This window comes from Labrus mixtus, chromosome 6 (assembly GCF_963584025.1).
Source record: "Labrus mixtus chromosome 6, fLabMix1.1, whole genome shotgun sequence".
Taxonomy (NCBI): Eukaryota; Metazoa; Chordata; class Actinopteri; order Labriformes; family Labridae; genus Labrus; species Labrus mixtus.
Genome location: NC_083617.1, coordinates 15,330,229 through 15,343,089, shown reverse-complemented (window position 1 = coordinate 15,343,089; position 12,861 = coordinate 15,330,229). Strand labels below are relative to the sequence as shown.

The following is a 12,861-nucleotide window of genomic DNA, read 5'->3' as shown; positions in this document are numbered from 1 at the left end:
CACACACACAGACACACACACACACACACACACACACACACACACACACACACACACACACACACACATAAACATACACCAAAGCTAGTAACTCACCGGCTCATGATGAGGTTCTGTCTCCTTTCTCAATGGAGGATCAAACTTCACCTGTCCAACTGAGAAAGATAAAAGAGTCAGAGTAAGAGAGGCAAGAGGGACAAAAGGGCAGATTGGAGAATACAGTTCATAGAAAGAATTTAAACACTCTTATGTTCAGTTTCCCTATGTGCAATTTTTCTGCCTGAAAATGTTTTTGTTCCTTCCTTGTGTTTGCACTCACAGTTGATCTCTGACAGCGTCTTTCCCTCTCTGGTGCTCCTGCTGGTGGAACGAATGCGATGAGGAACAGAGACCGGAGACTATCAGGAAAGAAAAAAAAAACACAGACAGACATTCAAAGAGCTGTTCAACGATATATACACAGTTTAGTGGCTAACAAATTCCTTTGAGTCATTACAATAGGTTAAAAAAAAAGATCCCTCTGCTTTTTTCCTTTGGCTGGGATTTGATGACACAGCAAAACAGGCAGCCACACTGTGCAACCAGACAACCAAGACATAGCAACACAGATGGAAAAAAACAATCTTACTGGGCTACAATGTCAACTTTTATTAAAGCAGCAGTCTCACATAATATCTACTGATCTGCACTCTAACTCTAACTTCATCCTCTAACTTATATTGAGACAGCAGCTTTACGTATTTGTAGTAACTGGTTTCCTTTATAAATAATGGGGAATAAGTATTGTTCATCACTATGTGTGAATGTTTAAGCAGCACAACCGCTCATTTATAAATCAAACCATTAAACTCTATACAGTCCAAACCCATCTGTGAAGAGAAAGTGGAAACACAGCAACCTCAAAGCATGCTTACACAGCACTGGAATCCGACAAACCCAGACTATACAAACGTTGCAGACGATCACTGACATGTCAGTCAATTTGAAAAAAGTCAAATATTTTTGGAGGAATAAAAGTCAATTTAATAAAAACACAACTCATGATTAGTCACTTTAGGCAAAGTTAGATGAAGACGGCTTCCATAACTGAGATATTTGAGCGTGCCCTTTCAAAATGCATCCTGTGCTTTTCAACAACCAAACAAAAAGAGTTTGATCTGTCTTTATCAGGGCTGGGTAAAACAACACTTGTGTCTAGTTTAGGTGACTTGGAGTTACAGTTGGGACAATTTACTGGACCACTGGCAAAAGGAAAACTATTTGAAGTCAGTTTTTAACCTCAAGTTGGAAACCATACCCGTCAAGCTCAGGACATAAAACAGAATCTAAATGTCACAGCTCTTTTTGCAAAGTATGATCTAACCGGAGCGTGGTTTTAATTCTTAGTAATGTCCTATTCTGGGAACCATCTTCAAGAATGTCCTTAGCTGTTTCTTTATCTGATAGCCGCTGCCATAGAACTTGAATGAAAGGAGTCATATTCATGATGAAAAGTGATCTGCTGAGATTTAGAGATGGCAATAATGCTGTGGTGGAAGAGAGCTGTTTCTTTTAGTGTATGAGTGGTCACTGGTCATTGTGTCACCGTCAAGGTGTCAAGGTGTCAAGGTGTTGTAATCCATCAGCCGTCATAAAATCACAAGACAGTGATCAGTTCCAAGACAGCATCCACAATCCAAAAAAACAACTCATTCCAAAACAACCCTCAGCTTCGATTGTGTTAGCATGACATCACTTCAGACAACGCAGCCCAAACTGGTACCTTCCTGCGGGCAGCAAAACGGGGTGCACGTCGAGCACCGGGGCTTATTGGTAGGAAATGACCCCTGTACTTAAACTGAGGAGGAGGTAGTGGGCAGGAAGTGGAGAGAAGAGGACAGAAGGAAAAGGGGAAAGGAAAAAGGAGGAGAAGAGAAAGGTAGAGGGAAAGGAGAAGTGCTACAAGGAGGAAGAAAGAAGGAAAGAGGAAGAAGAGAGGAAGGGAAGAGAAGATGAAAGCAGAGGAGAAAGATGAGTGACAAAGAGGAAGAAGAAGAGCAGCACAGAAAGGAGAAGGAGAGGAAGGGAGGAGAAGGACAAACAGCAGAAAGATGAGTCACAAGTGCTGGGGAAAAGAAGGACTGAGGCTGAAGAGGGTGAACAGAGGTTATTAGAGAAAACATGAAGAGAGAGAAGCAAAACCACCCAGCAAAACAAGGTCACTGCCCTGTTGACCTGCACGTTTGATAGAGACTTTTGTTTTCGAAAGCAAAGCCTGATAAGGTCAAAGGTTACCTCTGGCTCAGGGTCGTCATCATCAAAGTCGTTGAAGGTGCTGTGGTCGGGGTTGTTGGCTTTGTCCAGCAGTTCTATCGCCAGAGTCCTGCTGAGAGGCTGCGACACAAACGGGTGCTGGAAGACAGACGTGAGGGAGACATCAAATCAGAGTCGGACTGGCTTCTTTCTTCTGTTTGACCAATATTTTAACAACCCAGGAATAATAAACGAGGGTGGTGAATAAATGTAATACTATTAACTACACCTGAGCTGTGATACATTGAGTAACCATCATATGCAGCGACTGGGTGATTAATTGTGATAGTAAATCTTAAATCTTTGCCTCTCTTACCCTCAGATGTCCATAAATTATAGTTTAGAAATATCACAAATATTTGACTGGTTTCAGGTAAAAACACATTGTGCATCCCTCGTGTAACTTGTTGAACCTTTATTGTCTGTTGATGCATAGCGGTATAGCTAAGAGGCGTACACTTGTTAAGAGTAAAACCATCTGGTCTGATTGTTTTAGAGACGTTCATCGCTCACCTGCAGCAGTTTCTCAGCTGTGGGCCTCTTCTTTGGGTTCTTGGTGAGGGACAGTTTGACAAAATGGTGGAAGTTATTTGTCCTGTGATCAAAGGAAGAAATAGACACAGGACAAAGATTGAAACATATGAATGGGTTTTCCTTTCGGTCTTGTTGCATTGATGCTCAAATTGAGTAATCTCAACTGTAGGGTGAAGCGTTGACAGTAAACTAAGCTCAGTGGCTGAAAATAGTCAAAACAAACGAGTAGACAAGGCCTGTGTCTTACCACTTGAGTTTATCTTTCAACTTAGGAGGCTGGAAATTGCTCTTGGTCATTAGGAAGAGAGCCCTGTGGGAGAAAAAAAAGAGCGATAACATTAAGCGTCAGGTCTCCAGAGCATTGTGAAATAGTTGTTAATTGGTCCAGAGAATGATCAAAAAAAGTGCTACCATTGTAGATTCCTGAACTCTCCCATATGTTTAAATACAGCACTACTTTGTGTCAGGAATACTGACTAACTGTTTCACTTCATCTGCATGTTCACTCAGCTATCATCACGCTCTTTGACACATCACACATTCCTCGGCCTACCTCATGGGGTGCAGGTCAAACATGGGGGGCTGCAGTTCAGCCAGCTCAATTGCAGTAATGCCCACAGCCCAGATATCACACAGCTGGTTGTAACCTCCTTTCCTCTCCACTGCTGCTACCTCTGGAGCCATCCTGTGGAGAGGTGGTGATGGAGGAGCACAGAGAGACAGACAGACAGACAGACAGACAGACAGACAGACAGACAGACAGACAGACAGACAGCAAATGAGAGAAGGAGGGGAGATGCAAGGAGAGCATGAAAAAAACCTTAAATATATATATATATACACACACAACAAAAACCTCACATTTTTACAAAGTACTAAATCACTTTTAATGGCCAAACTGAAGGACAATTTCTTTATTTTCTAGGGTCGATTTCATGCTTTCATTCTGTGTTTGCTGCTTGACGCCCCTTAAATCAATAAGAAGCTGAATCTTCTACATTTTTATCAAACTGCATGAATATCCAAAAGCCAACAGAAAACAGAGAGCACAACTCACCAGTACGGGGTTCCAATGAACGACTTCCTCTTGGCTAGAGTCGCTGTGATCTGGGCCGATACACCAAAGTCAGCTATGTCGAGAAAAAAAAGAGAACCGTGAGAACAGAGAGAGAAAGGGTGTGAACAAATGAAAAGGGAGGAAAAGAGGTAATGTGACAGAGGACAAAATCATGAAAAAAGGTGAAAGAGGAAGAACCCCAGACAGTGTGTGGAGGGGTAGAGACAGAGAAGAGAGGGAAACCAAGTCAGTGAATGAGGCTAAGTCAGATTCAGTCTATGGAAGCAGAAGGTGATCACCTCACCTAGCTTAACGTAGCCGTTGTCTGTCAGGAGGATGTTGGCTCCCTGTCAGAGACAAACACGCCACGCATCAGAACCAGAACACAAGAAATCACATTTAATTTCAATTGTAAATAAGTTGATAAGTGAATTCAGAAGAGAAAAATGATTCATACTATCGCAGCAGCCTGCAGCTTTGAATCAGCTGTCTTCAGAATACAAGGATCCATTTATGTTTTTAATATCAGTTTAAATAGATAATTACATTCTTACTTATTACCTAGTAAATTATTATTTGACCTTTTATTGACAGAAAAATTGCAGTATAATCTGAAGTATTCCAACATCATAACCGTGTAATGAATTCTACCACTGTCAAAATACGATTCAAATGTGTGGCAGCAGTGTTAAACAGATGAAGCCGCTCGAGTACTGAAATACCAAAAAATCTAAATTAATAATCAGCCTTTTTCAAGAGGAAGTTCTAAAAAAAAGTTTATTTCAACTGAAACTTCAGACAGAGTTCAAGATTGAAGTTTGGCTGACGTGTTCACTCACCTTGATGTCTCTGTGCATTTTGCCTTTATTGTGTAAATAGTATAAACCCTGCAGACACACAGAAAGTTATGGAGGGTGTTATTGCAGAAAAAAGAAGAAGAAAACAGTCATGTGATCAAAGCAAAAACATTGAACTGACAACATGTAAATTCTTAAAAACGGCAAATAAAGATATTTTGAAATTATTTCCAATCAGGTGATGGATAAGTGGAAAATCTATTTGGTTTGGTTCTTCGATAGGCATAAAAACGGTATATCATCTCCGCTCTGCTACAACAGAGCCTCCAGTAGATAACGCTAACAGTGCTCTCTCTCTCTCTGTGCTGAATAGTGGAATTGTCTGTGTTTTGGAATAATTTTCTTTTTATCTTTTTTTATTTCAAAGAGCAGACAGTTTGATCTTCAGACCATGAAATATCAAAATTGAACTCCCTGAAATGTTCACGGTAGTGTTCAGACTTTATTAATTTACAACAAGAAGAGAAGTCTCACTCCTCAGATTGAATGCTCTAGTGTTAGCACAGTGTTTGCTAGTTTTAAAATAAGAGCTCAAGATCATACTGTTTTTGGAGTTTATATTGTCATAAATTTAAAGGAAGAGCTTAAGAGGACCAACTTGGCTAAATATCCCTCTTCACAACAAGAAAAAGAACATGGTAAACAATAAATGAAGAGTATACACTACCTGTAGGGTCTCCCGTGACATGTAGGCGATCTGTGACTCTGACAAAGGCCCGGTAACTAAAGGTGGAAAAAGAGAGAGAGAGAGGGACAGACAGAGCGAAAGAAAGAGAATGAGATGGATAACACAGTGTAAGAAAAGTTGCAATCAAAACACGGCATTGCTAACACAAAATGTGTGCATGTCGGTCTTACTGTGATAGATATCCTGCAGAGAACCTCCTCCACAGTACTCCATACTGATCCATAACTTATCTCTCCTGCACACACAGGGAGCACTGTGTTAGTACAAACATACACACTTCTCACTAAAGTCATTTCTACACACACACACACACACACACACACACACACACACACACACACACACACACACACACACACACACACACACACACACACACACACACACACACACACACACACACACACACACACACACACACACACACACACACACACACACACACACACACACACACACACACACACACACACACACACACACACACACACACACACACACACACACACACACACACACACACACACACACACACACACACACACACACACACACACACACACACACACACACACACACACACACACACACACACACACACACACACACACACACACACACACACACTTTTTTGCTCTTCCCGCTTCATGTTACTATGTTATGCTGTGATGTCATACATTTTCACAGCCCTGATAAGCACTTTATTGAACAAAGGACACTCTTACCGGAGATAACTGCCAAAGTAGGCCACGATGTTGGAGTGTTTACAGTCCTTCATCATTATGATCTCCTGCTGGACGACAGCAAAGTCCTCACCTGGACGGAACACGTGGGTGAACACATGGTTAGAGTGGTGACAATCTGGTGTCTTTATTTTCAAACCAGAATGAAGCAGCAGAACAGACGAAAAAGAAATAATGAGGTAAGACAACACGACACAAGTTTACACTCTGCTACTTAGATTCGTAATCTACTGTGTGTGTTTTTGTTATTTTCAGGAAATGTAGAAGATGGAAACCAGAAGAGGGAAAGTAAAGGGGGCATATGATGCATGTGGGAAAGGGAGAGGGAGAGAGAGAGAGAGAGAAGAGAGCTTGGTCAGGGGAGAGTTTGGAAAAAAGTATTTTTTTAAATATTTGAAAGACAAAGGAGAAAGATGGCAGGGAGTGTCAGATAGGAGACGGACGGAGGAGCTATTGAGATTAAAGCTGAAAAAAAGAAGACGTAAAGAAACAGAAAAGAAAGTTGCGATAGCTCACCTGGCTCCAGTTTGATGACTTTGATTGCAGCCAGCTCTCCTGTGTTTACATTACGAGCCTACAGGAGGTGACAGAAAAACAAAGTGAGTCATGAGAAGCTCTGAGACGTACAGCACATCAAACATTTAGCAACATAGACACCAAATTGAGTCACATTTTTCTGAAGTGAGGGAGGAAAGGGGAGAAACTGCAAATGTTTTCACACAACTGCTGTGCACAATGTTGCACAACGTAGATTGGACACCAGTCAAAGTTCTACCAGTGAGAGGAAGCGTAGTTTTATAAATATGACACCTAGGCATGCTATGAAAACAACATTTTATCCCGGCAGAAAATATTTGGAAGTCACAACAATATCCTGATGATTTTCTATGCAGATAATTCTTAAAATCATCTTGAATATTTTACTTTATATTTTAGAAAGAGAAACCCTTTTTTTTTTTTTAATTTTAACTAGTAATTAGAGTAAACTCGTGACCTATTACCACATCAAACATTTCTGGATCAGACTCAACCCTCAGACCAAAAACTCTCCAAAGGTCACACATATATGATGGAGACGGGCATGGGACAAACAGAGGCATGATGGGAAAGGAGAATCCCTCTTAGAAGAATTTGTAAGACATGCAATCAAAAATTCTGTCCCACCACCATACAGAGTTTTGCTGCTATCAAATGCAGAAATTCTTGAATAGAAAAATGATATTGCCATTTTTAATTAAGTAAGAATTACTGAGGTACTGTCAGAGTTACAATACAAATATTTCTCATCAGGATGCAAATTATTACCCGTTCGTTCGTTTTGGGCGACTCCTGAGGACAAAGCAGCAACTCAAATTTCTTAGCTGACTTTGTCATGTACATGTGGAAATAGTGTTTCTTTTGACAGTCAAATGTTGAACTCACTGAGAATATTTGCTTTGAAAAATGTAAACAAAGACCTTTTTCTGCATAGCGATGTAAGTCACTTCGTCTGACACCTTCCCTGCACCGCAGCAGTTTAAGGTATTAAATGTCACTATGAAGAAGACCTAATGAATCTTGACACTGATGTTCTTGTTTGCTTTTGAAGGTCATATAGAGGCATCAATACTAGTTTCAGTCATAACAGTGAAGACTTCATACTGGAGCTATAAGGTTGTGTTTCTAAATGTGACCAGAAAGATCACCAGTTGATCAACTCGGTGTTTGCGAAGTCAAACCAGCAGAGTTCCGCCAGAGAAAATTCACAACGCACCAAAAATGCCACTTCAGATAAGGTGCGACGACTCAGGAATGTAAAGAACTTCAACAGGAAGTCAAGACCATTTTTCTTGTATTCCTAAAAAGCAGGGAGTTCTGCAGGATAGCGAGGCAGATTTTCTATAAATAGCGAGCTGTGTTTACATTTAGCAGCAGGGCTGGTGGGGCAGGGAGGAATTCTATATGAACTGTACATGAATAAAAGATGGCCTTTCAGAGGAGACATGAACTGCTCATTTTTCTCAGGCCAAGAATGTGCAAATGTGACTGTGAGACAAGAATGTGTGAGGGAACGAGAGAGTGTGGGACAGAGGGTGAGAGGTTTTTACATTAACTGATAAGACTTCCAACAGAAGAGACAAAACAAGAGCTTCAACACCCTGTTTGACCATGATCTAGTTATGTTTACTGATGCTGTGGTGTCAGTATTTCTACTTTCAATGGAGCGACAGAAATGCCCCTATCTGCCCTCATTTTGACTCACAAGCATCTCCAACTATGGAGGGGAAAACTGTTTTAAAGAAACATCCCTCAAGCTTAAGCTCTGACTGGAAATATGCTCATTTGTCCTGTAGAGAGATTTAGTCCATTATTTCAAAATTAGACACGTTTTTAACATCACATTTACTTAAAAAAAACTTTTAAATGATGGCTACCTCAGACATCTTTACCTAGATTTTTTTCATCTGAATTAATCGACAGAAGGAAATATAATCAGCTTGAAGTAATTGCTGATATAAAAGTGCTTTGTACTGTTCTGGCTAGGCACTGGCCGATATTGGATTTTGAGGGCCGATATCAATACCGATATTTTGGAGAGAAAAAAATTCAGATACCCATAAATCGGCCACTATCTTTCTTTGATTTATTTTCCATCTTTAGAGATCAGTTGGTAAAAATATACACACACATTTACTGTGTATTTTTTTTTTTTTTTTTACATTTAAACAAAAGCCTTATTGGCCAGGATAACAACAGCACACTGAAACACACATTTTCATTCATAAATGAAAACTATATAACTTATACTTACATTGAATAAACCTTGTTATACGGAGATAAAATATCGGAGCTAAAATAAGCAGATACCAATAGACACGTGATATGCTAATATCGGCCGATAATATCCGCTGCCCGATTAATCGGTCGGGCTCTAGTCCTGGCTACTTTTTTTCATGTCATCAGTCATCTGCATCTTTTATCCTTCTGTTAATTCTCTACTTTCTTTGTCAGAATCTAATGAGAATAGTTGTTGCAATAAAACTGCTTGCAATTGTAAAATTACTGTGCAACAGAAGAGATCCGATATAATTAAAAGAAAGGGTATCTTGCCCAATCAATGCCTTTTACTTATTACTGTAACAACATGGGAAGTTTTGAACAATTTCACCAAAGGTTTTCGGGGACACACTGATGCATAATGTGCTGCTAACTGAAATGAAAAGTCAGTATGAGCAGTGACAGCATCCATTGCTTGAGGAAAATAGAAAAAACAACAACATCAACAAGGCAGCAATGACTGCAGAAAGACATCATAACAAGATGAGCTCAAGGACAAAAACTACACACAAAGAAATGATTAAGTTATAATAATGAAGACAAAAACAGAGTTACTCAGTTTTGAGATAGTTTGTGTCCTTAGTTCAAGAGGAAGATCAAGTAGAGAATAACAAACAAAACAAAGCTGTGGAGGGAGGGAGGAGATATACAAAGAGACGCACAGAGAACAGACGAAGAAGAAGTGAGTGTAGAGCACAGACAGTATGTCTTCAGTCAGCAGACAGAGCAGAGATGACTCATAGCGCTCTGCGCCACTGTTAGTGGCAACAACACACAGCCTGACTTTACTTGACTGGCCGGCTCTTGTGACTGACTGAGGCATGACGGCGTCTAGTTAGGGAGGCAGACGACTTCTTAGTTTGATCACCAGCAAGGTCCTTAAGCAGTGTGTGCGCTGAACACACAACCAGGGAGCCCTTAGTACACAACCACAAAATCTAACTCACTGACAGCTTCAAGGTTTCTGAGTAAGCCCATTAGAAAAGAAATAGCTCATATTAGGTAGGCTACTAAGAAACAACTGCAGAGCTATTTTATTCATTTTTAAACTTCATTAAACTTAACTTGTGAAGTTGAAATGAGCATACTGACAACCTCTTCTGGCTTTATCACCTGGTATGGTAATATGTCAATAGAAGACAAAGGTAGGTTGCAACACATTATTAACGGTGCCAGTAAGATTATTGGGGTTAAATTACCCGATCTGTTTCTCACCTTGAGAGATCTTACGGAGTCCTCAAGATCCTCTGTTTGGTGAGTTTGAGCTTCTGCACTCAGGCAGGAGATACAGATGACCTAAAGCCAAGTCCAGCAGGTTTAAAAATAATTTTATAACTGAAGCCATCAAAATACTGAAGTCCAATGTTGACTGAATGGTGAGTTTTGTTTTGTTGAAATTATGGTTCTATGGGCATTTTTATACATTCTTCAGTTTTCTGTTTTTACCTGATGAACTCTAGTATTTATATTTCATGTTGTTTACGGTGTATGTTTTCTATTTTGTTTATCGTTTTCACCTAGCTACATACAACATTTCCCCTCAGGGGCAATAAAGCTGAAGTTGAAGTAGACCTCTTATTGCCAAAAGACATGAGCACAAGCAATCATTTCCGACCGATACGGGACTTTTGGGGGCGATACAGATATCGATATAAGGAAGAAACAATAAAAAAATTATCTGATACCGATAAACCCGGGTGAGATCTTTTGCTTTTAGCCCTTAAATGCAGATATCAAACACGTGTGGAAAATATTTACAGTATAACGAAGACAAGATGGTGACTCAAATTAACTGTGCATGTACGTGCATGACTTCTTGATACTCTGGAGAGTGATAATGCTTTTTGTAATCCATATAGCACACTCGGCTGGTGACAGCCAGAAAGAGAACTGCTAGTGTAATACAATGAAACTCAAACGAAATGCTATTTGACTGGTGAATAAATCCAGTTATATCGGCACATACATGTATATCTGGGATAAAATTAGCCGATACCGATAGACCCTTGATGCGCTAATATCGACCTTTATTATCGGCTGACTGATTAATCTGTCGGGCTCTATTTCTGATAACACGGAAAAGTCTCAAGCGGTGATTGAGTAGTTGACTAATCAATGATAAAACACAGGAACAGACAAATGGAAATGTTGTAATCATATTCAAACAAAAATCTCAGTGTATCAGCACATTGAAATGTGTTTTGAGTGACAATTAGCTGACTGAGAATCTTAGCACATCACAGCCACATCAACACAGTCCGAGTGCCTCACTGTAATGTTACATGATGAGCCACAGGTGACTGGGCTTTTAAATTATGTGAACGGGCATGTGCTTGGTAACAGGGCTGGACATACCTGTGCCAAAAGAACTGGTTTTGGTAATACCAAAGCAGAATGTTTTGTGCAACATATTTGGAAGAATAAAACGTATTTCTCTAAACAGTTCTGAACTCTACATCAACAGATTTACAAAAAAACATATAAAGATGATAACATATCAAATTGGAGGTGAAACCTGATACAGGAAAGTGTAGATATAAGCAAACTATAACTATTAAACTATTCCGATGTGATACACATCCCTACTTGGGAAATTTGACCTGAAGAAACAGACTAATTAATCAAATACATATTTATCTGTCAACAGAGGAATGAGTCCTGGAGAAAGGAGTAGTGTTTATGTATTATATCGTCAGATCAACAGCGTATTGATGTGGGCTTCTGTTACACAGTAATGGAAAAAAACTCTGCTAACATCCATCAGTATCACCTCTGAATGTGCATCTGTGTGTGTCTGTGTGAGAGTGTGATGCACTCAGCGTATGGCCAGCTCAGTGGAGGATCAGTGTGGCATTTCACTCTCTTCTCTTTCTGACCATGAAAGCAAACACAACCAACAGCCGCCATGCTAATTCATCACACCTCGCCTAAGATGTAGAAAAACGAAGGTTCATCACCATTTGATTTGGATCTAAGACTATATGTTTCTAGTGTTTGCTCCTTTCACTACTGTTGTACCGCTAACAGTTAATCCTGTGTTTGTAGTCTTGTGAGGTCAAGTCAGGCCGCGCCACCTGTCTGATTGACGGACTTATAAAAGGTCAGAGGACATGTCAGGGGAGTGGATCTCGCAGCAGAGACGAGTCAAGTCAGGTCACAGGTTCATGTCCGAGGATTACTCTCTCACTCGTCTAGGCGTGATAATGATTTCCATCCAGAGACTTAAATTACATAACAGCTTTGAATGTTATGATTTGAATGCTAATCAGTCAAAACAGAGCCTGCATGCTACCTCATCCACAGCAAGTAATGTCTTGTGTGTTGACTAAATGTTTTAAATGTTCTTAGAGATTATTTGTTGATTTCTTCATGCAGAAGAGGTCAACTCATGCAGTCATTACTAAATTGTAATATCGAACAGCATATAACTCTGTCACGTTATATAGCAATACGTATATCCAAAATGATAAGAATGTATTTATTTATCTAAACGTTTCTGTTATCATAAGGGACGACGTCATCTGAATAGATATACAGGGAATCTCTCGTCCTCATGGTCACCTCCTCCCCACCTCTCAGGACAGTTCAACTATGTTTCCTTCTGAACTGTTCTTGGTGATAACAATGTGACATGTTCGTACGTTCTCATCACACACACTTTGGAGCAGTCCAGTACAACCAGAGCCTCCTGCAGAAAGTCACTGAGCAGCTCCACTGCAGCAAGTGCTGCTGTGTAAACCTGCCTGGGGCAACGGTAGCAGCAGAAACAGTAGTGGGGTCATTCAGTTCCTCTGACGAGATTGTTCCAAGAGATATGAGGTGATTTCAGGGGACCTCCCGATCATAAAACACATGCTTCTCTGACCTTAAAGT

The 12,861-nt window shown here is 40.1% G+C and overlaps 1 protein-coding gene across 10 annotated transcripts in view; it reads right to left on the bottom strand.

The window, feature by feature from the left end:
* Positions 1-12,861, bottom strand: part of LOC132975571 (mitogen-activated protein kinase kinase kinase kinase 3-like) — a 41,550-nt gene that overhangs the window by 21,002 nt on the left and 7,687 nt on the right. For all 10 annotated transcript variants that reach the window (XM_061040209.1, XM_061040210.1, XM_061040213.1 and 7 more), the window contains exons 2-14: positions 6,688-6,745; positions 6,154-6,244; positions 5,599-5,663; positions 5,408-5,463; positions 4,723-4,770; positions 4,188-4,230; positions 3,884-3,956; positions 3,380-3,511; positions 3,074-3,136; positions 2,806-2,887; positions 2,275-2,391; positions 320-398; positions 97-155 (exon numbers count right to left, since the gene is read on the bottom strand). In XM_061040209.1, the coding sequence (XP_060896192.1) occupies positions 97-155; positions 320-398; positions 2,275-2,391; positions 2,806-2,887; positions 3,074-3,136; positions 3,380-3,511; positions 3,884-3,956; positions 4,188-4,230; positions 4,723-4,770; positions 5,408-5,463; positions 5,599-5,663; positions 6,154-6,244; positions 6,688-6,745 (966 nt within the window). The remainder of the gene's footprint in view (positions 1-96; positions 156-319; positions 399-2,274; positions 2,392-2,805; positions 2,888-3,073; positions 3,137-3,379; positions 3,512-3,883; positions 3,957-4,187; positions 4,231-4,722; positions 4,771-5,407; positions 5,464-5,598; positions 5,664-6,153; positions 6,245-6,687; positions 6,746-12,861) is intronic.